Raw genomic sequence first — 27,920 nt, forward strand, 5'->3', positions numbered from 1 at the left:
ACTTGTCCTACAATTTGATGTTCTGCAATAGTATTTGTTATGCACAAAATCTTGTTGGGATAGAAAAGAAAAGCCTCATGTCAAAATTATTATTAGTCCAATTAATGCTTTAACAGACTAACAGTCTAAATATTGAAAAGTCTCATTAATACTATCAGTAACTTATTTATTTAAAGAAATTTTTCTAATACCAATTTTCTTTATATGTCCAAATTTTAAGTGTCCTTCTGTACCCTGAGATCAGCACTTCATTCTTCCTAAATAGACAGAGAAAAAATTTATTGTGAGTCATTCTGCCCCTCTAGTGCTCTCTGGTGAGGCCCCACCTGGAATACTGCATCCAGCTCTGGAGTTCCCACCACAAGAAGGACATAAATCTTCAGTACAGAGGAGGTCCATGAAAATGATTAGAGGTATGAGGAATGGCTGAGACAATTGGTATTTCTCAGCCCAGAGAAGGAATGGCTCCTGGGTGACTTAACTGCGGCCTTTCAGTTCGTGAGGGGAGCCTATTAAAAAGCTTCAAAGGAATTTTGACAACATCAAAAGGTGGTGATAGGACAAGGAAAGTCGTATTAAACTAAAAGAGAGTGGGTTTAGATAAGATATTAGGAAGACATTTTTTACTGTAAGGATGGTGAGGTGCCAGACTGTGTTACTGGAATCTGCGGATAGCAATCCCTGGGAGTGCTCATGGCCAGGCTGGATGGGGCTGCAAGTGACCTGGTCTAGCAGACAGTGTTCCTGCCCACAGCAGAGAGATTGGAACTAAGTCATCTTTAGAGTCCTTCCAACCCATACCACTCTATAATTCTATGACCAGTATCCTGAGAACAACATGATACCACTCTCCTTCCTCAGTCTTGAGTCATCCTTGGGCTATTGGATGCTTTCTAAAGAGAATCTTTGTTTTTTCTCATTGGTTCCCAGCCTTCTCAAGACCTGATTATCATAGAGGCCCAGCATGTGTTGCACAGGAACTGCTTGGGGTTGTCAAACCTTTGGTATACATGATAGTCATATAGTGACTTGAACAGTAAACAAAGAAAAGATAAAAACAGCTCAGGTCAAGATGCTTCAGAAGAGTCCTAAGAGAATCCAGCTGTCAGAACAATACACAGCCATACAAGGCCTATGACCACTTCCCAATAATAAGGCAAAAGTCATATTTGCTGACTTTTTAGTTGCAATCAGTACGGCCAGATGGACACTAAAGAAACATGGAGGCACTAGAAATAGGAAGCGAAGAGTACTTATCTATGAAGCTAGTTCTCATTTAACTTCTTCCCATAATCCTTAGTATTTCATGTAACTTAGTATTTCATGAAAATAAAGTAGGTAAAATGAACACCTCATATAGGCATGCGGTGGTCAAAGTGGCAAAATACTCTAATTTTATTTTCTGTAGTGCATGAAGGGAGATTGGCATGCAGCTGTGGATGGTGAAAAAGTTTAAAATATAAGTCAAATTACTCCCACTCTGCAGCCAAATTGAGAACCCCATGGGTCTTATAAGAAAAAGTATTTCTAGACTGAGTTTTCCTGAGTATCTGCCACTCTAATTGCTCATGTTTAGATATGCAAAATGCAAATATCTTAAAAGAGTTGTTCCTTAACATTAGAATAAAAATTTGAAATGCTGTCATTTAAAGTCTGAGTCAGTTATGTTATTTCATCTTTTAAGGGTGATAATAAGACAGTCCTGAAACGCCTTTAAAGAACAACTCATCAATACAAAGTAAGGGGATAAACAATAAACATTTCAATTCAAATTACAGGTGATCTTTTTCTGAGACTTCACTTTCTCCTTTCTTCCTCCTGTTTCTTCCCTTTGAAAATGTATGAAGGTAGATATCAAAATCTGCCAGTAAAGGCTCATTTTGCTGCATAGTTTAAATATAATTGTAGTCAAAGAATCTATGCAGATTACTCACAGAACCATTTACCTTAGCTTTCACCTTCTATGGAAGGTGGATTAATATTTTGTTCAGCTATATATTGTACAAGAACTTCCTTCTATACATCCAATTTTGTGTCTCCTTTTAATTCTACTGGATTTATCACATTAGGCATTTAATTTTTTAAATTGATTTCATTTATCTGTTGTGACTTTTCCCCCTTCTTCAGTATATCTCTAAGAAATTTCTTAATAATTTTATACAACTTTCATTTCAAAGTGTTTGACAAATACCAAGAAACTACCATTCTTTATGTAATGAGGATGATGATGATGATAGTAATAACAATAACAATAATTTTTAAGTTTCCAACACATAGATAATATTTTTTCTCCACCACAAAAATCTCTAACCTGACTAAGACATGAAAAAAAAAATACCAGCAGCTGAAGTCAATGATAAACACATAGAAAGTGTATTGTTCCCCTATTTTTGTGACAATGGTAACTATCAGAGCAGATAAAAAAAAAAAAAAAATAAAGAAGAGTTAAGTATTTTAATTGTTTAGAACTTTTTGGTTTTGCCTTTTTTTTAATTAGCATAGAAAAGCAAATGAAATGCACAAGACTCTCATTTACAGGAGGGGGCACTAGATTATCTACTAATTCTTTCTGGCACTAAACCCTGTATCTGTGAAACACATATTGAATCTTAAAAATTAGAAGAGTTGCTTCTCTCATTCAAAAACAATGCCTTTCTTACTGATGCCTGACACTAGGAACTGAAATTCTCTCTTTAGTTCTTTACTAGGAACACATGACCTCTTCTATTCTGTGTATGTTCTGGAGATTACTGGCATATCTAGACAATGAGGAGCAACACCTCTGAGATAGTCAAGTCAGTACCAAACACCTCATTAAATCTGAGTTCTGAACATCACACATCTGCTTTACAGTTTGAACCACTGGAGAGCACACAGTGTGGATATGAGATAAAAAATGAATGACCACCAGAGCCCTTCCCCTTTGTGCCACATAACTACCATGCTGGAGTTAAAACACTCCTGTGTTTCAAACTGAAAAACATCCAGAGATATTTATGCACTCAAAAGCATGAATATTTGCAGTGAGCAAGGATTCCTATTGTTAGGGATGTACTGTTTCCAATTCTAGACCTAGGCTGGTATGACACTGAACTGAGCCCTGTAGATAAACGTGAACTGATGTGTGTGTAAAGGAACACTGGACCAAACTCTACCAATTTATAAGAGATCATACTCTTGATCATTGAGTTTCCATATGCTAAGAAATCCCCAAAAAAACAAGGACATAGTTTTTCAGTGCGTTTAGTATCTTTTGGAAAATAAATATTATACAAAGAACTTTAAAAAGCAATATTTGTGTCAAACCTTATGGAAAATGAGACCAGGAATTTTGTTTTCTTAAGTTAAAGCATAAGCAAGTGTAAGTGTAAAAGTTATTCATGTCAATTTTTAATAGACAGGTGTATGTAAAATTACAATTTATATATATATATATTTTTATTTTTTTTAACTGAATACTGCTCTCAGAGATGAGAATATACTTTGGGATACTGCATGGGCCTGACTGTTAGCCACCTGCTGTTTCCAGTAAATCAGCCAGTGAACAAGCCAGGACACAGCATTTTCATCTCTCCATGATTTGACACCATGTATCCGAAATGAACATTTGTTATTTAACTTTTCAAAAAACGACATCACACTTTCCATAAACAGAGGCTGTACTGAAGATCTGAGAGCAGTAAATGTCTAAAAATATGATACAGCAAGAAACTATGAAATAAGAAGAATGTATAAGATTCTCCACAATACTATAAAAGCCCATAATCTACTTTTTAACTAGGGGCAATTATTATTATTAAAAAAACAAAAGGTGATTGATAATTGAAAGTACTTCAAATTGATTTTGCTATATAAATCTGTGTTACTCAAAAAAACTCCTTGGATTCAAAAGTCTTCAATTTACAGCTGAAAGAGACATAAAAAAAAAGAAATTAAACAAATGTTTGTTCCTTAGAAAGTAAAACTAAAGTTTTCATTGTCCTATAAGCAAATATAACTTGTTCTTAACCCTCACATCTTTGCCTCTCCCTCTGCCACAAAAAATGATCCAAATAGACCTTCTTAATAATGTTGGCTTTTACAAGGAACACAAAATATTTATTATAATATTTCTTTTTAATAAAATTAATGGAATTGCTCAGTATATTGACTAATAAATATGAAAACTTTGCTAGAGAAAAAATACACATTTAATAAAATTTATCAATATTCTGTGGTTTTAGAATGAAATATCTTACTAATCTAGGAAATTCTGGTATCCTGGTTGAACAGACAGCTCATTATGCAGATTTTGCAGACTGGAGTAGATTTTAAGTGTCCCTTACAAGAATGATTTTTATTTACTTTACCACAATACATAAAGTATAACAGCAAAAATTGAAGTTGCCAAAAGAAACCTTTGTTCATGAAATTTGACTGGAAAGTGAAATATTCAAAATTACGCAGTAAAAAAAAATCAGTTTTAAAATATCTTGTATCAGAGTCTATTATCTGTTAAATATGATGCCTTTACTGATATTAATGGTAATGAGATAATGTTATCTGAACACCTTGAGCAACTCTTCTGAAAAATATGAGTTGAAAACTTTGCAAATACTCAGATCTAATAGCTGATAAAAGACAGTTGGTCACTAATTTACATGCTATACATTAAGACTGACCTTTAAAGTATTGACTCATAAGAATGTAATTATTAGAAAGTTAACTAGAGATGGGCAGCTGAAAGCAAGCTTAGACTACACAACTGTGCCAGTATTCTTTATCCCAACCCTTAATACCCATTCTAGCATGACTCACCAAACAAATGTTGGGCTTACTGAGCTACAACACCACCTGATGATGTAATTTTGTTTCAAATGTTTAAAAAAAAAAATATTTTATCAAGGTATACTAGGAAATACCCCATTAGAAAACATGAAAAGATTTGTGTTAACTGCTAATGCAGTTTTAAAGGCTGTATAAATATCAAGTGTCATTTACATTTGTAAGTGAATATCAATGCAAAATTTTTTTTCAGCTAAATAAGAATTCAACCCTTTTCAGAATCTTTATTAACCATACCTGCAACTTATGAAAGTTGTGTGCTTGTATAGATGCAGGGCATATACTATAAAAACAATTTACTTTTGCACACATAAAAGCATGTGCACACAAGGAAACACTGTTCAATGTTTTTTCTTATGAATATTTATTTGTTTTGTATTTTCTTGATCTATTTAATCACTATTAGTACTCCAACTGGGTATTTAGTTCTTATTTGATATATACTCCTATACCTTCTTTATTTAGCCTATAGCATTTTGTACTCTCTGAAATAAATTTCACATGTTCAAGTTCACTTTGATTTATCAACATTATTTTGAAGTATATTGCTGTCCTTTAAAAAGCCTATAACCCTCCAAATTGACAATATTGATATTTATGTATAATCCTTCTTCCACTGAGATATTGCAAAAATATTTAACATTACTGGGCCTAGATCCATTTAAGATGCAACACAACATGACTAACAGAGACTAAACAGTACATATTCTTTGTGTGCCTTTTCCCAATTAAGTGCACCACATATTTACAGATAACACTGACTCTTTTTTCTACTAGTTTGTAATAAAAAATTGCTTAGTAAAAAAATTTAATTTTTTTCATTCAGTAGTTTTTCATCACTTACTCCATTATTTTTACATGGTTCAGAACTAACTGTCTCTATTACAACTCTCCAGGTGTCCCTTTCTTTTGCCCTCTGTTGCTTTTGTTTCACTGAGGAACCATTTTTTCTTGTTTTCTCTTTCCTTGTAATGTAGTTACAAGCTCTCTCCATCATTGTCTTTTATATCCTTTGGTAATTGTAATTCAGCAACTGTGATAGCCTTTCTTACTGTATTCTCAAAGCTTCTTAGTATTTTATGCTTTTATTCATTAGTCATGTGGTTCTTTTCTCACCTTTTGCAAAATTTCTTTCTGCTCTGTATATCTTTATGACTGCACCAGGAGCTTTAAAGGTCTCTTACTGTGATATATATCTTTCTTTTGAAATAGGGTAGCCTGCTATTATGTACTTGATATATTCACTTCCACTTACTGCCAGATCTCCTGTGGATTATATTAACCCCTTCTTTTTTGAAGTGGTTTTGGTAGGTTTTTTAATGCCTGATGTCCTTCTCCCCAGTCTTGATGTCAATTTACCCATAAACAGGAATAAAATTCCATTCAAACTGCCTTAATCCTTCATATTTTTAGACAAATACTTTTTTTTGCATAAAAAATAAATATCTTCATATGCCTATATAATGCCATTCTGCTCTTTCAACCAATTTCTTGATAAATTAAATCCTTCTTTTCATCAAATAGTCTTTTACATGTAGCTATTTTTTTCAGGTTTTCTGAATACAAAGAATGCCTTGCTCTTCTACTTCAACATTCAGTGTTTGCAGCACTAGTCTTTTCCTTTCTTTTTTTTTCTTTTAAATTCAGATATATATTAAAATATAATACAAAGGGAAATATTTTTATTTTGCTTAGATCAATGCAGACAAATAGGTATTCAGGACAAATAGGTATACAGTACCTTCTTTTTTGTCTATCTTATTTAGCACCAAAAAAATACCAATTATTTATCTGGCTGAGTACTGTTGTTCCCAGTGGCATCTTACTCCAAACTCTGATTTTTCTCAGGTTTAGTTGCAAACTTCTGTTCCCAGCATTTGTCCCTAGATTTTTTTCATGGGAAAACGTGTATATATTCTCTTGAATGAACCAGTTACTTGTATCGAATGGTTTTCAATCTGAGCACCACAACAGATACTCCTACCATGAATTCTGAGCCACTAAAGTTGAAATCTATGCCCCATGTTTCCAGGTGAACCCAAACGAAAATCAGAGACCAGGAATACAAGATATTTTGCAAAGTAATGTGGACTTCATTGTGTAAACTGAACTAGGCTATTGAAACCACCAGGTTCATGTTTACCCTTTTTGTGTATGGGTAGCAACATTTGCACAAACTAAGAAGAAAAGTCATATTAAATAGATCGGACTTTTATTTAAACCAAGTTGCATCACTTTTAAACAGCAACACATACTTGAAATTACAAGTTTAACAATTTAAGATTTCTGTGGAATCTTTATAGAGCAGAATAATAAAATGTACTGCTCTGCTTCACAGTTTTGGAGAACCTCTGTGCAAAATCACCAAAACCAGATGGAATGGCAACATTTCTGTAACACTCCAATTTATGTCTTTATATGCCTGATGCTCAAGAGTAGAGCAATAAAAATAATTTCCAGCCTATCTAGCAAAGCTGTGGCTTCGTAGTTAGTGAAATTTTCAGTATAAATGTAACTTTCAGCTACCTAGTTTAAATCCATTAAAAGCTGGTGGAAGGTCTTGCTATTAGATTCATTGTAATTCAAAGCTAAATGAAAAAATAATACTCTAATGACTATTAGCCTTTGCCTCTGTCATAATCATCTCTCATTTCTCTCCCATAGGAGCTGAACTCTGCTTTAAATTGCATTCAACACTGTAGCAATTCCTTAATTCCACCTTATTATAGAATTCCCCTTTTATAATTAATTCTCTGGAAAACACGTACCTCAAAAATAACCAAAATACAAACAAGCAAACATGCATGCATTTTGAGCTTGAATCTCATATTCTGTAAGTTACTTAGGATTGGAAAGTTAGGTAAAAAGTTGGAAGCTTCAGTTCAGAATTGTTTTGATTCTTTTTCTTGAAAGGCATAGTGTCAGTTACTAAACAGAAAATAAGCCTTATACAAACAGTCCTTCACCTTACCTTTAACTTCCCTTAGGACATTCAGGACAGCACATTCTTGCTCAGAAAATAGAGATGGTTTAAGTTTGTCCTCTGACATAAAAAATGATGGGGAAAAGAATTTCTGCAGCAGTGCAATATATCCACATGAAAGATGTCAAAACCTGTGTTATATGCTTCAGCAAGAAAGAGTATGCACTATGCAGTAGGTAATTTTTCTGCAGGTTCAAAGACGCTAGTCTGGATACCAAAAAGGCTGATGGAGAGATGTGAAGCTGCCAGCAACCTACCTATCAATATAGGTATCAAATATCAAAATATCCTTACTTACAGAAATATCCAAAATTCTACATAGCAAAGAAAGAAGAACGGAATTCACTTAATCAGGATAGATCTTCATTAATAAGCTTTTAAGTAGAGGATAGAAAAGTAGCTGAAGATGAAAAAGCCTCACAAAACAACCAAATAAATCTGCCATTGAAAGTATAGTTTGCATCTTATCATTTGTTATGATTAAACATTAGATAATGTCAGGTGAAATCACTTATTCAGAGAATTGTCAAAGTTGGGAGACCTTTGAGATCATCAAGTCCAACCATCAACCTGGCACTACTACTCTAGTCCCTAAACCACTAAATTACATCACCTAGTGCCAGATCAAACATCTCTTAAACACCAGCTAGGTGTTTCAGATCTTCCCTGGACAACCTACTCCAATGCATGACCACCCTAAGAGTCAAATTATGCATGACCTATTGTATGCAGAAGAAATAAACATACAGTAAATGTACATGACTGGTTTATTTTTATTTTTTACTGACTGTTAGGTCATGGCCAGAAAGTTGTGGGTTGTCAATAGTCACCTGCATCACTGGCAAGTAATTATAAAAAAATTGTTCTGACACTAGTTTGACCTTGTGTGGATCCTTAATATAATGGAATTGCATTAGCAGGTTCAAAAGATGCTTAATTGTTTGTTTTAGTCACTGATAAAAATTCATTTTACAAGTGAATTTGCACCCTACATATCCTAATGTGTCACAGGCAAAACAGATGGACAATCACAAAAAGAAGCATTAGTTTGTGAAGTTATGATTAGCCTGTAGGGCCCATATAAATATGGTTTTATCTTGTCAAAATTTATTAATTTAAAGGATTTCATTCATGTATTCAAAATATTATACTTTTAGCTATTCTAGCCTGAGACATAAAAGTTGAAATTATGAATGCATGTAGTTTACTCAGCATACAAAACATACTAAAATTTTTAATTCAGAATCTAGGAATGACAGTGATGTGGGACTATCTCTTTAGGGATCACTGCTCTCCCCCAACATGCCACTTACATTGCCAAATAAAGTAAACGTGGCAAAGACTCAAAACATATGAGAAGAAAATGTGAAGTTTTAATAACTCGGAATGAAACAATCATACATTTTGCAGTTTAGTTGCTCTTTGGGGTTGGGTTGGTTGTGATGGTTTTTCCCTGCCTTGTTTTGAACTTTATGCTATCCTAATACACCTTCCCCCACCATACAGCTCACGCAGCATAAAACTTACTTACGAGTTCAGTCACTGATGTTTCAGTCAAGACAAGAGCAATGTCTCCCCTACTACTCCAACAATTGCCATCCTGAGACTGTAGTGAATGACCACATCAATACGAGTGCAGTATTCCGCTGCAGTAAGCACACTGAAAGTGCTCCCTGTTAAATCATCAAGCCATCTCCCTACCCCTATTTTATTCTCCAAATCTGCTGTAAGAGACTTCCAATTTTCTATTCCTACTTTTCTTTCTTTTTGTTACACGTTTTAAGTATTCATTAGTAAAATCCCCCAGGTCTAGACTATTATTTACCTGGTTTCTACAAAGCAGAGTTACAAATAAGCCACACTGGAAGCACTCTATCTGTTTCATCAAAGGAGGATTAAAGTGACCCATGGAAGCACAAAAGCAGTAGTCTGTCTAAGAGGGATGTGGGAAAAGCAGAGTACTGCTCTTGCATATAAAGATTCAAGAGAACTGTTTTTCAATTTGCTTCTGAATGTTGATAAGACTTTGTGAAATAATATAATCCTATCTCTGTTGAGAAGAATATACATTAAAAGCCCATCCAATGTATAACTGCTCATTTGATAACTGCTGAATATCTGACTCCAGATGAGAATAACTTCATGCATATTAAAAAGTACTATCAGAATAATGAAAATACGTGGCTTCAGAGAAGGTTTACAAATGTTTCCTTTTGCAGTGCTCCTGAACATAGGAAGTGTAAGAAATTAGGAGCAGCTTCAGAAAAGTTTCCTCAAAAGAAATGCTTTTAACCACCTTTTACAACAGCAACAACCAAATACTGTCTTCCTGACATTGTGTATTAATCAAAATAAAATATTTCATACCATCACAAGAATGCATTAAATTAAGGATACAGTATAAAAAATATAAAGGAAATAAAATAACTCTGTGAAGTTTCTGCACCTACTGCAGAAGGGGAAAAAAAATGTAGATCTTTGCATAGGTACCATTATTCAACATACAAGTACCTGAGAAGACAACTGATCAGGCTTTATTTTGACAATAAAGTTGTTCTATTCCTTCAAGAAACAATATTTCCCTCCCTATGTGCCTTGTTGTTGTCTTCAACTCTTGTGTTTCCTGCTCACTAACACAGGGGAAAAAAAAGCTTGGTTTTAACTTGTATCATTTCCTGGTGCAGTTCCTTTGTGACTGGGCAAATGCCTGAGCCAACACCAGGTAGGGAATAAGTCAGAAATAGAAGTGGGGACATGTTTTTTTTTCAAAAGCAGCATCACAGTGGCCATGTAAATTGTTCATTTGTATCACAGTGAGCCAAGGGGATTCTGTGCCTGCACCTGTCTTGTCTGTTGCAAACACATGCTGGAATTTAACAGATAGTTTTCTCACTGAGGCTTGACTCCACTATGTAGTTATAAATCACATGTGCCAGATAAGCTTTAGCATTTAGTATTCTAGAGGAAGACAGGACAATCATATCTCTGCTCCTGTACAATCCCTGTGAGATGAATGGGACAACTTGAGCCTGATGAAGGAAGATCTTCAACCCATGAGCTAGGATTGGCCATATCAGCCAACCTGCTCAGGAGAAAGGTCATACCACTGCCTACCCATAAGGAAGAAAGAGAACTCAGGAGATGTTTGGGCCTTAAACAGATAATTGGTAATAATAAATTCCTGTGTGTTGTTTCTGACTGAAAACAATGATTTCTAAATTAGGAAAAAATGGAAAAGATTTTCCTCCCATGAGGACAGTCAGGAAATTAAGAAGGTTGTCCACATAGATTGCTTAGACTCCATGTTTGGATAAAGGCCTGAGTGACCCTGCCTCACCTAAAAGCTGAGTCTGCTTTCAGCAGTAGATTGGACAAATCTGCTCCTGAGTTCCCTTCCATGCAGAACTATCCTGCTTATAAGGTTTTGTCATTTTGTCTTTTGTTTCCTTACAAGCCGGTTATGTGGACACATACATAACTTATTGAATTCTGGAGTTAAACTCTGGATTTACAGCTTGGATTATTTCTATTTCCATGGATATGACAATTTCTAGGAATCACATTCTCCTTTTACTAAGCACTAAATTGAAATGCCACAAAATAACTTTTATAAGAAACATAGACTGCAAAATGTCTACCCTTGAGTTACAGATTTTCATCAGATTTTCATCATGTAACTCATGTTTAATGTGTCTATTCTGACTGCAAATTTGAGGCATGTTTGTCGTTTGTTGCTGCACCTTGAACTGAAACCTGAGAAATTAATGCAGAAAACCCCAGCGAAACAGGGTACTCACTATGGAAGGGCCTTCTATTTCTTCAGAAACACACAAGAACAAGTAGTAGAAAATAACACAAGAAAAACCTCCGCCTCTACTGGTAAGCATATGATTTGACATCTTATTCCTCTCTTACATTCAAATCTTTCTCATGGTTCAGTAAGAATTTGAGAGTACCAGATGTAAAGCCAGTTTCAACGTCCTTTTCAGATGATGATTGCCAGGTAGAATCACACAATAGAACAATGAAGAACATGTCATTAACCTCCACAGTCACTTAACAAATTCCCTGCTTAAACACTCATTGTGCCTGAACTGTACACATTACAGAATGCTTCTAGGAGGGTTCCAAATGACCTCATGGAAATGCCACAGGTGTAATGCTGAATCACCAAGAAAAAAATTAAATTACAGAAGTAAACAGCAAAGGACAGAAATACCTCGCTTCTATGGAAAGCTTTTTTTTTCCCAAGAAAGCCAAGAACTTCATTTTTGTTCTCAGTCCTTCAGAAAAAGATAATAATGATAACAAACAATGGATGGATTATCAAAGGCTCAAACCAGACAATATTTTTAGCATTAGTATTCCTCCTATTCCAGAGTTTCTGCTCTCCCTGTTCCACAGTTAAGCATTATCTCTGTTACCTTCTGTTCCCTGTTTTAGAAGAAAAGGATTTAAGAACTCCAAAACTTGGCTGATTTTTGCAGTGACTTTTTTATTGGTTTTTTGGGTTTTCTTTTGTTTGTTTTTTTTAAGGTGTGTTTTTTGTTTGTTTTATTTTGTTTTTGCAATTAAATCCAATAAAAATTAATTCTATCCACTATCAGTAAACAAACACTCTGATAATTATAGGAGGTTTTTATGACTGCACTTTGCTTTTCTATTAACTGAATAAAATTTTCTACCTATTTGGCTACAACTACAACATTCTTCTGAAATAATTTTTCCTATGATAAGCAGTATCAATTTTGCTACTATTATTTAAATTTAAATTCAAGTGTTATCAGATTACAAACTTTTTCATCTGGGGCTTTTAGCATACTTATTAAAATCATATTACTCATAAAGCTTACCTTCCTGAGTCCTTCTTCTTAGCATTAAACACAGATTTAAAAACTTTGCACTAGTGAGAAAACAGTAATATCTAAAGCAGTGTCAACAGTCTTCATTACTAAAACAGAGATTATTATATTTGTCACTTTCTAATTTGAAGTGATTTTTCAAGAAAATAAATGCTGGGCCTTAGGTGGGATTTTTTTTCTTCTTATTTTAATCTCTTCTTATGAGAACCTCTGCTTCTTGTCTTGTCTGTTTTGGTTCTTTTCCTTCAACATATTGTTACTTTCGTTGGTACTTGTACTATTGAGGTGTGATTATCATCCCTGTGCTGCCACATATATGTCAGGCAGAGGTTTTCCTCTGTAGTCTTCGATATGAGCATTATTTAATCAAGTACATTAACTGAAAATAACTCTAACCTGTTTGGGCACTGGATAAATAAAATAACCACTTTGGTAAAAAGTTCTGATTGAGAATGTGTTTTATTAATGCATGTGTCTGTTGAAGATTAATTGTCATGACAGTAAACTTAATTTTTAAATGCCTCCTAAAGGCTAATTTTTATTGCAACTAAACTGGCAATGAAAGTGACCATATATCTGTCTATCCAACATGGATAACTGCATTTTCCACACCAAAAAACCCAACCCCAGAAAATACCCTTTTCCATAATAGGTATTATCTGCCTGCTCACCCTTACTTTAATTACCACTAGTTAGTATATTCTTCTTTAATATTTCTTACAGGTTCTGGTTATCATTTTGTTCTTTCACAGCACTAGTAAAATGGAATTAAGAGTCAGGAAATGCTAATTAGCAACTAAGCCCTCTAAATATGGAGGAAGGACAGCTGTCAACTTGTGTATTGGTTTGGCACAGCCTAGTTTTTGGTAGACAAAAAGGAACATTTCACTAGATCTTATTAACTTTCAGTTTTTTGTTTTATTGAAAAAATGGGGAAAATAATTTCTTCAAACAAATAATTTTCCTTCAGTTTCACTTCCAAAATTTAAGAAATGCTATAATTGAACTGAAGCTGGCAAGTGTTAGAATAAGCTACATGACAACAAGATGAAGGGCATCTACATAACTTTTTACTACTATTTAAATGAAAATGGCCTATCAAGATTTTCTTGGGAGAAAAGACTGTCAAAACTGAAATATTATAACAACTGACGACAAAACTATAGAAAGTTAGCGCTTCATAAAGAATTCCAAGTCTTGTCTTATGGATAATACCAGCCTATCCACTTGATGCACAATCTGGCTCTTTGTTTCACTTAGAAATAAAAAGTAGAAATATTTTTTTACACAGCAGATGTTCAGAAAAAAAGTTTGAGGCGTTCTTTTAAATCAATAGGTGTAATAGTCATATAAAGCTCCAAATTTTCTAAGAAAATTTTATAATGCTTATTATCAGATCAACGAGTAAGTTTTTAGTAATTTTGAAAATTAGGTAAATGTTTTTCTCCAGAATGAAAGATAAAGAACCTGGGTTTAGTTTGGATTAACTATAGTCTAAGGGCATATATAGTATTAACACTCTAAATCTAATTAACAAATTGCCATTAATTAAGCTTTCCAAAGCTGTTTTTCCCAACATATGGGGGGATACTTTTCCGTAATTGAACACATCAGTCCTATTTAGGGAATATAAATGACAAGCTAAAAAAAGAATATGCTCTCAGTCTGTTTCTCTACATGAGCAATTATTAAATTAGCATTGTAAATTTTCATGTTTTGCAAACACATAATGGGAATTTCCATATATAAAGTAATCTTATTATATAATTTGAATTCAGCCTTGTATTCATAGAACAAAAAAATGAAATAATTGTTTTAGCTCATAAATTAATAAATAAAACACTTTTAAGAAAAATCTAATGCACATTTAGCTATTCAAGTGATTCATAATGTCTGTATGTCATTGGTGTTACCTCACTAATAATTATAAATTATTATTTAAAATTTATTTTAGCTGACAGTTAGTTCAAAAGATTTCAGTTTAAGAGCTTGAAAAACTCAATGGCAATTATACTTATACAGGTAATTAACTATGTAGGTGGCAGTATAAATTAACTCAAATTAGAAAACACTATTTGCTAAATCTTAGACTTTTATTACACTTTGAAAAATATATTACTTATATGCAACACTTTCAGAAACCTAGTTGGATGCTTTTAAAACAATATAATTATCTAATTTTAGATCTTTCCTTATTATAAAATCAAAACCATTTTGTTTGGTCTCTGTTACATTTGGAGGGGCTTTACACTGATATGAAGAAAACAAGACTCTACTGACCTTAGTGTATCTAGCCAACCACTTGTATCACCTGTTGTTCACATGCTTCTGTCATACAGAACCTCCAGAAAGCTTCATGAGCCAGTTAAGAGATCAAAATTTTACTGGAGACCATAACTGTGATTTATGGGTTTGTATGCAACTCCTTTTCTGTGAATCGACAGCAGATTTAAACCAATAAAATAAACAAAAGGATTTGTCATATTGATATGTTTCTTGAATAGCATGATACTGTTATCATAAAACTACCAGACCAGAAAGCCGCAGAATTTATATTTAATGTATAAAATTTATTTATCCTATTTAATGGAATCTGATCTTGAAAGAGGTTATTTACTATTTTATTTCTTGTGCTTGTGTTACAACACCTACATAACACATCTACACTGAGATTAAGAATTGGAGAAGGCAGACTAGCAAAAATATTGTTCCTACTGCTAAGTCAACAAACAAAAAAACAGTCATAAACTCTCATTAAAGGTTCTATATTTGGAGTAAAACCAGCGCCAAAAAGTACTGCAAGTACTCAGCTAAGGATGTTTGATCTCCCAGATCAGGATGGATATTTCTAGGTAAGTGTATCACCAACCATACTCACATTATTTAGAGTCCATGCATACAGTTCTCAGTACGGAAACTCCTCGAGAGACAGCCCATGACCAACAGGTGTGCTCAATGCTAATTCCCCCTAGCTCTGTGCTGAAAGCCTCCATGCCTTTCACTTTCTGACATTATGAAACTCTGTGAAGACTTCACCAATCCTTACCAGTACAACAGTCAATTCCAGTCTGTTTCATAATATATACATTTTCCCTATAATAATGGTTAAATGGTTAGACAAAATGAGGCAAATGAGTCTACAGTGCCCTTCATCTGGATGCTACATCTTCGCAATATATTTAAAAACCATTTTACAGCTGCAATTGGAATATCAACATTTATGCCCTGGTCACAATTATTACTGTGAAGGGTTTTTTTTTAGCAAGACTACATATTCACAAAAAGAAAAATAACAAAAAGTTGTATTTTCACATTTCATCATCTTTTCTATCGCATTAAAATTGCAATATTTGACTTACCCTATTGTAGGTGGTTCAGAACCCTCTATTTCCAAATAATCATATTTTTCTTCCATTTGGAAATCTGTAAATATGAGTGAGATAGTATCACCAGGCTCTGCCACAATTGTCCATGTGCAGTCTGCATTATTATGATATTCATTAGGAAAGTTGGGGCTCGAGATGATTCCACTTGATCCTCTCATAGTTCCTCCACAAGCATCCTCAGCTGTGAAAAAAAGAAAAATAAATTAATATCACCCCTTAAAAATGTATACTTTCTTGCTGGGAATAGAAATTCATTACTGTTTAGGTGAACAATTGCTTAAAAAATTTTAACATGCTTGACTTGGAATTCTGCTCTGAAATTAAGGTGCTAAAAAAGTAATTGCTTCAAGTTACCAATTACTTACGGATAATTATACTTGTGCCAGCACATATTTTTATAATCTACTATTTATTAATAAGTATAAATCATTGTTTCAGTCAATTTACAATAGCATGCAAAATGTCACTATTTGTTCTTTTGCTTTAACCAAAAATGTTTTCATTAATCAATTCAAGTTTAATCCCTGTCATAAACAGTCTGACACATGAAGTGCAGCAGTCACATTATACTGAGAAAAGAAGCACGAAAATCTTACACATTATATACCAATTTTATTCTCATATTTTATTTTAGTGAATATCTAGTCATAAGGTTTATTCTTGAGAAATCATTTTCTCATTTTCAAACAGCTGATCAGTTTTCAAACCAAAGCCATTAATGAGTGATTTCATAATGTCAGATGTAAGATTCTTTCACAATTAAGATGTTTACATCAGTGTAAAAAGTTTTAATAGATCAAATATTTACAATTTTACCATAGGAATACATTTTTCATGTAATATGAAACTGTGAACTGTAAAGTTATTTGACCAATTATCACAATGATTTTTTTTTAACAGTGATCTGAAACCAAAATTCTCTGTTTTTTAGCACGTGATCTTAGACTGGATATACCAGGCAAACATTGGATATTCACAAAATCATTTCTAAAAGAACTTATTCTATGATGAAACAATTCTCAAATGATTGCTGTTCTGTATCTTCTTTATTAATAGTATATATATGCCTAATAACTCAAAAATTATTTTTGAGGATCTTATGTTAAAATTATTTCTGTGAGGTAATAGAATTAATTGTAAATTTAGTGCCTTTTCTTTCAAAAATGGAAATATCTTTCAAATAAATTGAATGGAAATATCATATTGCATTACTTATTCAGTTTATTAGCTAAATATTTGAAGCATATTTGAAGATTGTTTCTGCTCAATTAGAGTGGTAGTATGAATTAAATTTGCCTCAGAGTCTGAAAATCCAGTCAATACTGATGAAAAATGAATGATAAGGATAGGAAAAAAAAACAAAACCAACTTTAAGGAGTATAGGATCACAGAACAAAAAGTTTAAAGAATTCTGACGCACATAATGGCTCACTTCTAACAGAAAGAAAAAAATTAATGACTCTTACAGCAGTTTACAAGTTTAAAATGCCAGGTGTTGTCTTTTAAAAATTCTACTAAATTATGTCATGGCCAGATTATAAAAAAAAACAAACAAAAACCAAAACAACCAAATGCAAAGTAAAAACATATCTTAAATTCATTCCTACTAATTAGGCAAAGCACTTTGAATCTACTAAATATAATAAAACTGGGAAACCTCATCACATCTCAGGTTCTAGCCCCATACTGTGAAAGGAATAAAAAAATATATAGAAATAAATAAGAATATAATGTTTTCCTGCATTACAGACATTCAGAAAAATAATTTTAAATTGCTAATCTACAGTAGCAAACTTTCCTGCTGTATTGCAGAATTCATGTCCTGCTTTTCACAAATGAATTATAGAGAAATCTATCTTAGTTCCAAGAAATACAACAAACTGTTTACTAACAATGCTGCTATAGTATACCAAAATTTAAAAAATTAGTGTGGCATTGTTTAAAAATATAAACAATGTCAATGAGCGTGCAGTTTATTCTGAGCCACAGCTGTTTATTTTCCAAAGTGTGACTTTGCTACCCTCAGCAAAATGGCCCAAACAAATCATCATGGTTTCTATTCTGATTCATGTAGCAAATTTGCTGCAAATACAATTAATATCATCTACATTTAAGTGTTGCATATATAACCAAAAGCACACTCATCTTGGTATATTGCAAGCATTAAAACAATAAATAACAGAATTACTGTACTGTAATTTTATTTTCCTCTGCCTGCAATATAATTTGCTTGGTTCAAGTCTTGCAATCAGATCCCCATAGGTAAAAGCTCCCATCTGTGAGAAGACTGAAAAGCATTATGCCCATGCAAATGTTTGGTGCCTTAAGTTGTGAAGACAGTGTAAAAAAAGATTTGATTTTCAAGTAAATTGACAAACCCTGTTGACAAGAGTTCTACCACTAACTTCATAGTGTACAAGACCCTGACAAATAAAAGAAAACGTAGTAATTGTATCTTGTGCAACCTGCTTTTAGCACCCCTATTTCTATCACAATTGAAGCAGCATATTTCTTAGATGTCAGCTATGAAATGTTGCAAATAAAAGAATAACTGGTGTGGGAACATTTATAAAGAGTAACAGTGGCTGATCTTCATCAATGTGCAACAAACCCAGTAAGGAGATGTGAGCAAGCAAGAGAGGAAAGATAATCTTTGCTGTGATTTTGGTACAGATTCACAACAATCTCTTTCCCTGCCTTTCTGTAACTTTCTGAATTACCTCTAACAAACTACCAAGGTAGGAGTCCTCAGAGATACTTAAGTGCCTAACCTTCTTTTTCCATGGGAAAAGACAAGCCCTTTCATGGGATTGTCTTTGCTCAAGGACCACAGTATCCTTGGTGGCTAAAGCCAGCAGGATGGGGGAACCCAGTGTGTGCCTCAAAGCCATTTAATCTTGGGGAAAAAATAATCTGTGGTGCAAGTTTTATGTTGCAGGGGTAAAACAGCAGGAATAACATGAACCAACGAAGAACGAATTTTGTGAGGAGCAAGGACAGTGTGGCAGTGACCCAGATCTGGCTGGTGTTGATGCCCAATCATCAAGTGTGCTGCTTCTCCTGTCATAGACACCCATCCTGATGAATGGATCCCAAATCATGGCCTACTTTTGAACATCTGGAGGGGAGGATGAAGTCCATGAGATGGGAAAATAATATCTGTCTGTGAAAGGATAGAAGATAGTAGTTAATGAGAATGTATTTATCTGTTTGTTGGTTATGAAGAGAATTTAAGGACGTAGTTATGTTGTATGTGTACGTGCTGCATGCTTCCACACCCAATACACACTATGATCACTACAGTCAAAATGTAGTAGCTAAACAGCAGTAAAGCACCTAAATACCTTGAAAGCATTGTGTGCATCCCTATCCTTTTAATTTCCAGTTAGCAAATATGAAGTAAAACATTCACAGAAATTGTAAGACAACACTTCAGTTAAGACTTGATAGAGTCTGACATTGTTCAATTACAATTACATAGCTAATACTGATTTATTTCAAAGTCTACTTTTAAAATTCATACTCCATACTTTCAAATTAAACTGAATTGGTCATGGACTGGGAAATTTTATCTAATAACAATCTTACAAATGTGATATGAAGGCATAAATGCAAAACATACACTTACTGCCAAAATGTCATTTTTCCTAACATATTTCTCTGATCTTAACCATATGCTGAAAGGGGAAGTTTTTTCAAAGTGATATGCAAGAGGGGACTTGGCATTAAAAAGCTTTTCAAAGTATTATGAATTAAAATTAAGATCTCTGTTTGAATATGCATAAGGGCTCTTGTGCAGAGGGAGTATCACTGATATCATGATGAGTGATGATTATGAAAGTAATGTTTTGGGGGTTTGGTTTTTGTTTTTCTTTTTGTGGACATAGATTGTTTCTATTTATGTTCATAGATACCTGCAGTTTCTTCTCTCTTCCATTTTTTTACTTTTACAATCTTACGATTAAATGCCCATTAAAAAGAAGAAAAAAAAATGTGAAATGTCTACAACTTCAAATAATCTCCAGTGAAATCTGATTTCATAAAATTTTATCTTTTTTTTAAGTCCAGTTCTGCTGTTCACCGTTCACTTTTCATAATAAATTTTGAAAATATATTTCTCTAGTTTTGTCTTATTTAATTTCCTGCTTATTCTTTTAGCTTTGAGTGATACTTACAATAATGTTCCATAAATATTGAACAGTGAAATGGATGATCAAAGACAGGCAATGTCATCGGTGATTTATACAACATGCAAATTTGTGGATTTCATTGAGAATTCAATGAGATTGTATGGTAGATCAAGCTTTAATCTGGTACACAATGTATCACATCATTTTATCTATCTCGATATTTATAGCAAATTAAACAGTTACATTTTCCACACATCCTATACTCCCTTCACAAAAAAACCCCAGCTTCAATTTAGTTTCTTATTCTGTTTCTTCATCGTCTGTGCTACAATTAGCAGAATAGAAACTATACATGCTAAAGTAAAAAGCACCTTAAAAAGTTAAACTCAGTTTTAAAGTCTGTAGTATTATAGTCTGATTATGAAACTTGCTAATGAGCATAGTAATAGATTTCATAGACACAAAAATATCTTTATGAAGCTCTATAGGCAATGCCAGTTCCCCCTGCTTCCTCCTTTGCACAAACAGCACTTACTGCTTTTGTTTCCTGCCCACTTTTCTTGTAGAGTCCTTATATGTCTATTGCAGAACTCCAGCAGTACCAACTGTTTTGCTGTGGCTCTGTGATTTTAATTATGTCATTCATCTCTGATCACATGCAAATTTGCAATTCTTGGGCTTCTTGTGCCATATTTGCTTTGTACAGACACTTGAGAGCTGTTTCTGGTCACCCCACTTCATCAAAAAGAGTGCAAGAAAATCCCTCATCAGTCTGTTCTGTGTGTACTCTGATCCTCTGCTCCTCAGTAAACCTTCAGGCTTTGGTAAACAACCACAAAAACCCAGTGGACCTGGGTCAAAGACCTTCTCATTAGGTTAGCAAGATCTTGCTCTGCTAAATAAAAACTAGCTCTTCAATTTAGTCTCAATAATGTAATGTTTAGAGTCGGAGATTAAAAGAATGGATCCGTACAGTATAGAGATTAGTGTTTAAAGTATAATGTATATTATATTTATTTTATATAATATTTTGATACATTGTAGAAACTCCAAAATATAATGCAAGATAGAGATATAAATATATAATATCTGAGAAACATTTATATGTTGACTTTTTCTACAATCTATAGCAATGAAAATATTTCAGCCTTTCCCCATAATTTATGCACAAAGAATAACTTTACAAATTCCAGAAATTGAAATATAAAGATTTAAAAACATCCATCAACTGAAAATCTTTCAGGATAACTTTGCAGAAGATTTTTCATCTTTGACTAACGTAAAGTTCATCCAGCTTTTGAATAGAGGGACATAAAACAGTTCTTGAGAACAAATGGAAGTCTTATTTTCTGTATTGATTTGTAAAACTCACGGATTTTAAATTCCAAATAAACCCAGTGATAACTATGAATTGACAAGATTCACATCCTCAAATCCCTCACTTTGCACTTTTGTGCTGTATACCAGTAAAATTTATACAGATTTGACAGCCAGCAAAAAATAAAAAAATCAAATAATGCATCTGTAGCTAAAGAGGTGAGGGGTTTAAATGGTGCTTGAACATAGGTTAAACAGAATAAATTGCCTTCCCACATACCTCCACTGAGATAGAACCACAACAACCACCCATGCCAGAGGAAAACACTGCAATACCCACACAGCCTGTGCCTGCCTGGAGGCCAGGGTTGGGCAACGTGAGGTGACCTGTGAGGAAGACGGCCACGCACGGCCCAGGCCCAGCACAGCCCCACCAGCACCGCGGCCTGGCCGCGCTGAGGGCAGCGGGCACCAAGGACACTGAGGGAGGCAGGGGAGGCTCAGTGGTGCTCCAAGGGCACCGAGGGTGGCAGGAGAGGCTCAGTGGGGCACCAAGGGCACTGAGGACACCAGGGGAGGCACAGAAGGGCACCAAGGGCACCAAGGGCAGAATGGGAGTCTCAGTGGGGCACCAATGGCACCAAGGGTGGCAGGGGAGGCACAGCCAGGCACAAAGGGCACCAAGGGTGGCAGGGGAGGCAGACTGGGGTACCAGGGCCACGAAGGACACCAAGGGGAGGCACAGGTGGGACACAAGTGGCACGAAGGGCAGCAGGGAAGGTACAGCTGGGCACCAAGGGCAGAATGGGGAGGCTCAGCAGGTCACCAAGGGCACCTAGGGCGGCAGGGGAGGCTCAGTCAGGCACCGAGGGCACCGAGGGCAGCAGGTGAGGCTCAGTGGGGCACCAAGGGCGGCAGGGGAGGCAGAGCAGGACACCAAGGGCCACAAGGGTGGCAGGGGAGGCACAGGGGGGACACAAGGGGCACGAAGGGCAGCAGGGGAAGTACAGCTTGGCATGAAGGGCACCAAGGGCAAAAGAGGAGCCTCAGTGGGCAGCAAGGGGACCAAGGGCAGCAGGGGAGGCACAGCTGGGCATGAAGGGCACCAAGGGCAGAATGGGAGTCTCAGTGGTCACCAAGGGCACCAAGGACAGCAGAGAAGGCACAGGGGGGCGTGGCGGGCACGAAGGACAGCAAGGGAGGCACCTCCAGGCACCAAGGGCAGTAGGGGAGGCAGAGTGGGGCATCAAGGGCACCAAAGGCAGCAGGGGAAGACACGATTCTATGAGGACACAGCAAAGGATGAGGAAAAAAGGGGAGCCGTGGGCGCTGTCCCCTTGCTGCCAGTCGAAGGCTGAAGGAAGGTGCGGGAGGAGCAGGAGCGAGGGGAAGGGACAGATGGACCCGAGGTGAAAGCACAGGAAATCACTGTTCTCTAACTGCCTAAGTGCTCCAACAACTTGTCTTTTTTTTTTTTTTTTGCAAATCCTGAATCAGTAACTAAACGCTTTTGTTATGTGGCAATAAGTAAAAGGTCAGTGATATCATCAGAGTTATCCCTTTTTTCTCCAAGGGAACGTCATGCTATGGATGTTATTTAGGCAAGTCAGAAAGTCAGACTCTTCGGTACTGCTAAGAAAAGTAACTATTTTCTAGTAAATGGTGCACAGAGGTCTCATTTATTGTTGTTTATTCTATAAAGAAGGAAGGAAACATTTAAACACAAGCAAAGTCTCAGCACATAAAGCCAATACTTTGTCTTTTTTAGAAAAACAAAACACAAAGAAAGAAAAAAACAAAACAAACAAACAAACAAACAAAAAAGCCCCAAAGGATGCAGCCTCTTGAACTCTTACCTATGTATTTGGTTAAAAATGTATATAGAATTATTTTTTAAAATTTTCTGTTTTAGTAGACCAAGACTTGAAATTGGTGGATTAATTCACAAGACTTTTTAAACAAAAATAACCAGTCTGTATATCAGTCAACCGTGCCTCAATCACTATCTTCCAACAAAAAAAATAATTACACTTTTTTCTCACATAAAATGAGCTTTGGGAAAAGATTAGTGTTTTTATTTCTTACAAACCAAGATAATTTAAATTAAAATATTTGGGCAAGACTTGTATGAATATAAGCTCAACAGAAAAATATATAAAGATTTCTTGATGATCAAACTGTTTCCTATTGCTCTGTGAAACAATAAAGCTTAGAAGCTCTACAGCGTTAAGATACTCATTTAGATTTCATGGTTCTCAACCCTGATATTTACTGTTTCAGCAGCTGAGGGGCAGAAGGCATAAGAGTAAATTCATTAAAAATGGAATAAAGAGGAAAGTAGAAATTACTTTAGGTGATTGCTTCAACAAAGAAAAGGGAAAAAAAAAAGCCTAGAAGTAAATACATCAATTCATCAACTTGAAATTCAGCTATTTTTTATTTCTCGTTATTTTTAATATCTACAGGGAAAAACATTTTTTACTATGATTTATAAATGCAATTTTGTCTTTAAAACTTGTCTTGTCTTTAAACCAAGCATGAAAAATGTGAAAGATGATAAATAACATAATACTTGAGATTTTAGAAATTACTAAGGATCTCGTGAATTTTGTTTTTTTTTTTTTATTATTTCCTGCGAGAAACTACATCAAAATATGAACTTGGCAGTGGCTGATTTTTACACCTGGCTTTGCAGTTTTGCCTCTGAACCACAAAAAAATGTGATTAAATTATTGTAATTTAAAAACAAATATTTATGGAAATATATGAAATAATGGCAATGTTGTGTTTTAACCCAGCTGGCAACAAAGCATCACATATCCACTCACTCCAAACGAGTAACTAAGTATTTGAAGTGGCACTATTTATTAATCTGTTGATATTTTACTGTATAAAAGAAGTTTGTTTCTATTCTGTGAAAATCACATGGTGGTAGAGTCAGGAAGAGGGCTGAATCCTAACCAGAGCACCCAGTGTCATCTGACAGACAGTGCCTGCAGAGAGGAAGAGTTAACAATTCCTTTGGGATCAGTTTATACCTCTTAGTTTGAAGGAACTTCTCAGGAGAAGAGTGTAGCAGGCAGGATGTGAAAGCCAGCGAGAAAAAATGGCACAAATGAAGATCATAGTGGGTTAGTGTGGCAAGATTTGGTATCAGGAGGCTGCAGAAGTGATGCCAGGGTCTGTCTCCATGGAGCCAGTTCCAGGATGCTGCAAGATGGAGCTCCACCACTGAGTAAAGCTGAGGCAATTAGCAATATTGGTGGCGCCTCTGTGGTAACATATTTAAGAAGAGGGGGAAATGTTGTACAGCAGCAGAAAGAGGGAGACAGAGAGAGAGGGAGGTGTAAGAAAAATGAGAGATTCAAACTTGAAGACACCAAGTCTAGTGAAGAAGAAAAAGGTATTATAGGCTACAAGCGCAAAAGTTCCCCTGTAGCTGATGAAGAAGACCATGGTGATGCAGGCTATATCCTGGGAGCTTATGTTTGCCTGGGGAGGGTGTGCAACTTACAGCCTTGGAAATAACTGCCTTTAAAGTCAGACTTGAGAAGTCTGTTAGACTTGATAACCTCTTGTGGTCCCGAAATAAGTTCTTCTATCATTCAATATAGTTCTCCTATGATAGCTTCAAGATGGAAATATAACATCCAAGCAAATTGAAAAACTAAAACAGTGAAGAACGTGTATTGTTTGAATTCACTTAATATTTTTTAAATTTTCCTGCACATAATCTAGTAGAACACCTAGAGCAAGAACAGGAGAAAAAGAATGTTTCCTTTGTTTTATTTGCATGTCTCTTGACCTGATTAAAAGTTGTATTATTTTTTCCTCGGCACAGGTGCACTATTTTAAGTTTTGCACCATTCAATGGAGAATGGATTTCAATGCATACATCTTCAGTTATTTTTATCTTAGCTTTAAAAAATGTTGGAATGAGACCACTTCAATGTCTAAATCATCAAGCAAGATTTCATACTAATTTTTCTGTATTACATTCAGTATAGAGCTTTAGAGGCATAAGAGGCTATCATAACTTTCATTGTCTAGTCCTTTGAACCTTCTGGCCTAATGACAACTGGATTACAAGGAGCATGGAGCTTAAAATAATTTACTTTTATGAACTGAAGGAAAATGCAAATGTTCATCAAAATTTCTTCCTAAAATGTGCAATTCCATATGTTCATTTTTGTAAAACCTCTAAACAACAGGCTGTATTCTTACCCAGCACCGTGCAAAATAAGAAGCGCGTTTTCTGTGGCATATTTGTGATCTCTTTACTTCTGTAAAGTTATATTTCTACAAGAATTTGTGTTTCATTGTATCATAAAATACCTAAATGATGGTAAAATGTTTTCAAGGTTTCAGATTCAAGATTTCTGTAGTTGCTTAATTATGCAGAGACTTTAGAATTCAGCACTCCTGAATGTGAACTGTGACTACTGCTTCACCAGAAGAGAGAAGCAGGACTTAACCTCTTCTGAAGACATTTTCTCAGCCAATTTATGACTGCTTTGGCAGCTCTGTTACCTTATTTGCCAAAATTTATCAAACTTAAATTAAGTCTGCCTGCATTTGAAAAGTTCACAGAGACATTCAAATTTGGAAAACTAAAATCAGAACTGGAAGGAAAAGATTTTTACAGCACAGAAGCATTTAGAAATAGGAGTTTCAGCGTTCTGCTTGAGTGATGAACAAAGTTTTTCGAGTAGAAGTTGAATATATCTTCTTCACTTTAGCCAGTAACACTCTCATAGACAAACTGATAAAGTATGGGGTAGTGACGAGTCTGTGATGTGTGTTGAAAAGTGACTGAAGTGCTGGGAGGTGAAATGTATGAAGGGTGATGAAATGCAAAAAGCAGCATAATGTCCAGACAGAGACCAGTTCCCTTGCACCTGGAGTACTGGATCCAGTGATGGCTCCCCAGTATGAGACATGGACAGAGAGAGTCCCACAAAGAGTCATAAATTATTCAGGGACTGGAGTTCCAGACATACCAGGGAATCTGAGAGTGCATGTTCAGCCTGGGGTAGAGAAGGTTCAAGGGGAATCAGCAGCGCTTATAAATACTTGACAGGGAAGTTAAGAAGATGGAGACAGACTCTTCTCAATGGTACAAAGAGAAATAACAAGAAAATTTGGCATAAATTTAAATAGAAATAATACAGTTCAAACTTATTTTTTTCCCACTGTAAGGTTGATTGAATACTCAAACAGGTTGTTCAGGGAGGCTGTGGGATCTCTATCCCAAGACAGTCAAAATTCAACTGGACATGGCTCTGATCACCCCACTCCAGGTGGCCTTGCTCTCAGTGGGGGGACTTGAACTAGATTATATTCAGAGGCGCCTTCAAGCCTCAGATAATGTCTTTGTGATTGTGGGAATGCTGTGCTCTCTCCTAGGTCAAGAACTGAGTACAGCGCAGACTGCAGAAAGCCATGGAAACCACGATATTGTAAACACAAATTGATTGTCACAAGTCTTGACATTAGCCACGGATCAACAACTTTCAGACCAATACCAGAAAATAGAGGAAAGCTGCACAGTGTGGGTGGCTGTGGACAGATCTGATTTCCTACAAAGACCCTTGCCTATAGAGATGTGCTGGAAATATTTTAATTCACCCATACGAAATTGCATAGAAGCAAAGTGCCCACAGTGAAACAGCTGTGTGTTGAAGCCCAACCACTGCATGAACACCAGCACTGAGTGGCTGGAAGGAGCATTGACTTCTGTGGATGTAGCCAACATCCACTCGGGAGTGGTGATCATAATGTACATCAGTGTGAGTTAGGTAAAAGCTTTACCATGACATATCTATTTCCTCTGATCTTCTACCTAAAGGATTGAGCTCTGGCAAGTACATTTTTCAGTATTCCTTTCCCCCCATGAGAATTTTCACAGTGAATATATGCACATACACATACACATTTTTTAGTATCTGTGCTTTTTGTCCCTTCAACATTAATCAAAAATGTTATACATAACAGTTCTTTTAAAAAGCCTTGAATTTAGAGCCATTAAGGCCTACAATATATATCCTTCTTACTTCATACATCAGTGAGTCAACAGGTAGTCATGGCATCTTTGGAGCCATTCTGGTTTATGATAGAAATCCAAAACATTAAAGATGTGTGCTAGAAGTCATTATAGATCTTTTTCCTGGAAAATCATAATGCATGTCTAATAGTCAACTTAAAATCTCAGGCTGCTGTCCATTTTACTGCTTCAGATTTGAAACGTGATTCAAATCATGGTCCAAATGTTCATCTTTTATTTTCATTAGCTTGGTCTCAGCTTTTGAAAACTTTAAAGATTCAATTGCCAGGACTTAAAACATATGCAAAATCTTGTAATAATGACCTTGTGAAAAAAAGCAATGATAGCAGAACTGGGCTAATTATAAATTTTAAA

General features: G+C 35.2%; 1 protein-coding gene across 1 annotated transcript in view; it reads right to left on the minus strand.

Moving 5' to 3' along the window:
- Nucleotides 1–27,920, minus strand: part of CSMD3 (CUB and Sushi multiple domains 3) — a 577,112-nt gene that overhangs the window by 375,102 nt on the left and 174,090 nt on the right. The window contains exon 5 of the mRNA XM_030971761.1: nt 16,029–16,236. Within this exon, the coding sequence (XP_030827621.1) occupies nt 16,029–16,236 (208 nt within the window). The remainder of the gene's footprint in view (nt 1–16,028; nt 16,237–27,920) is intronic.

Source organism: Camarhynchus parvulus, chromosome 2 (assembly GCF_901933205.1).
Source record: "Camarhynchus parvulus chromosome 2, STF_HiC, whole genome shotgun sequence".
NCBI lineage: Eukaryota > Metazoa > Chordata > Aves > Passeriformes > Thraupidae > Camarhynchus > Camarhynchus parvulus.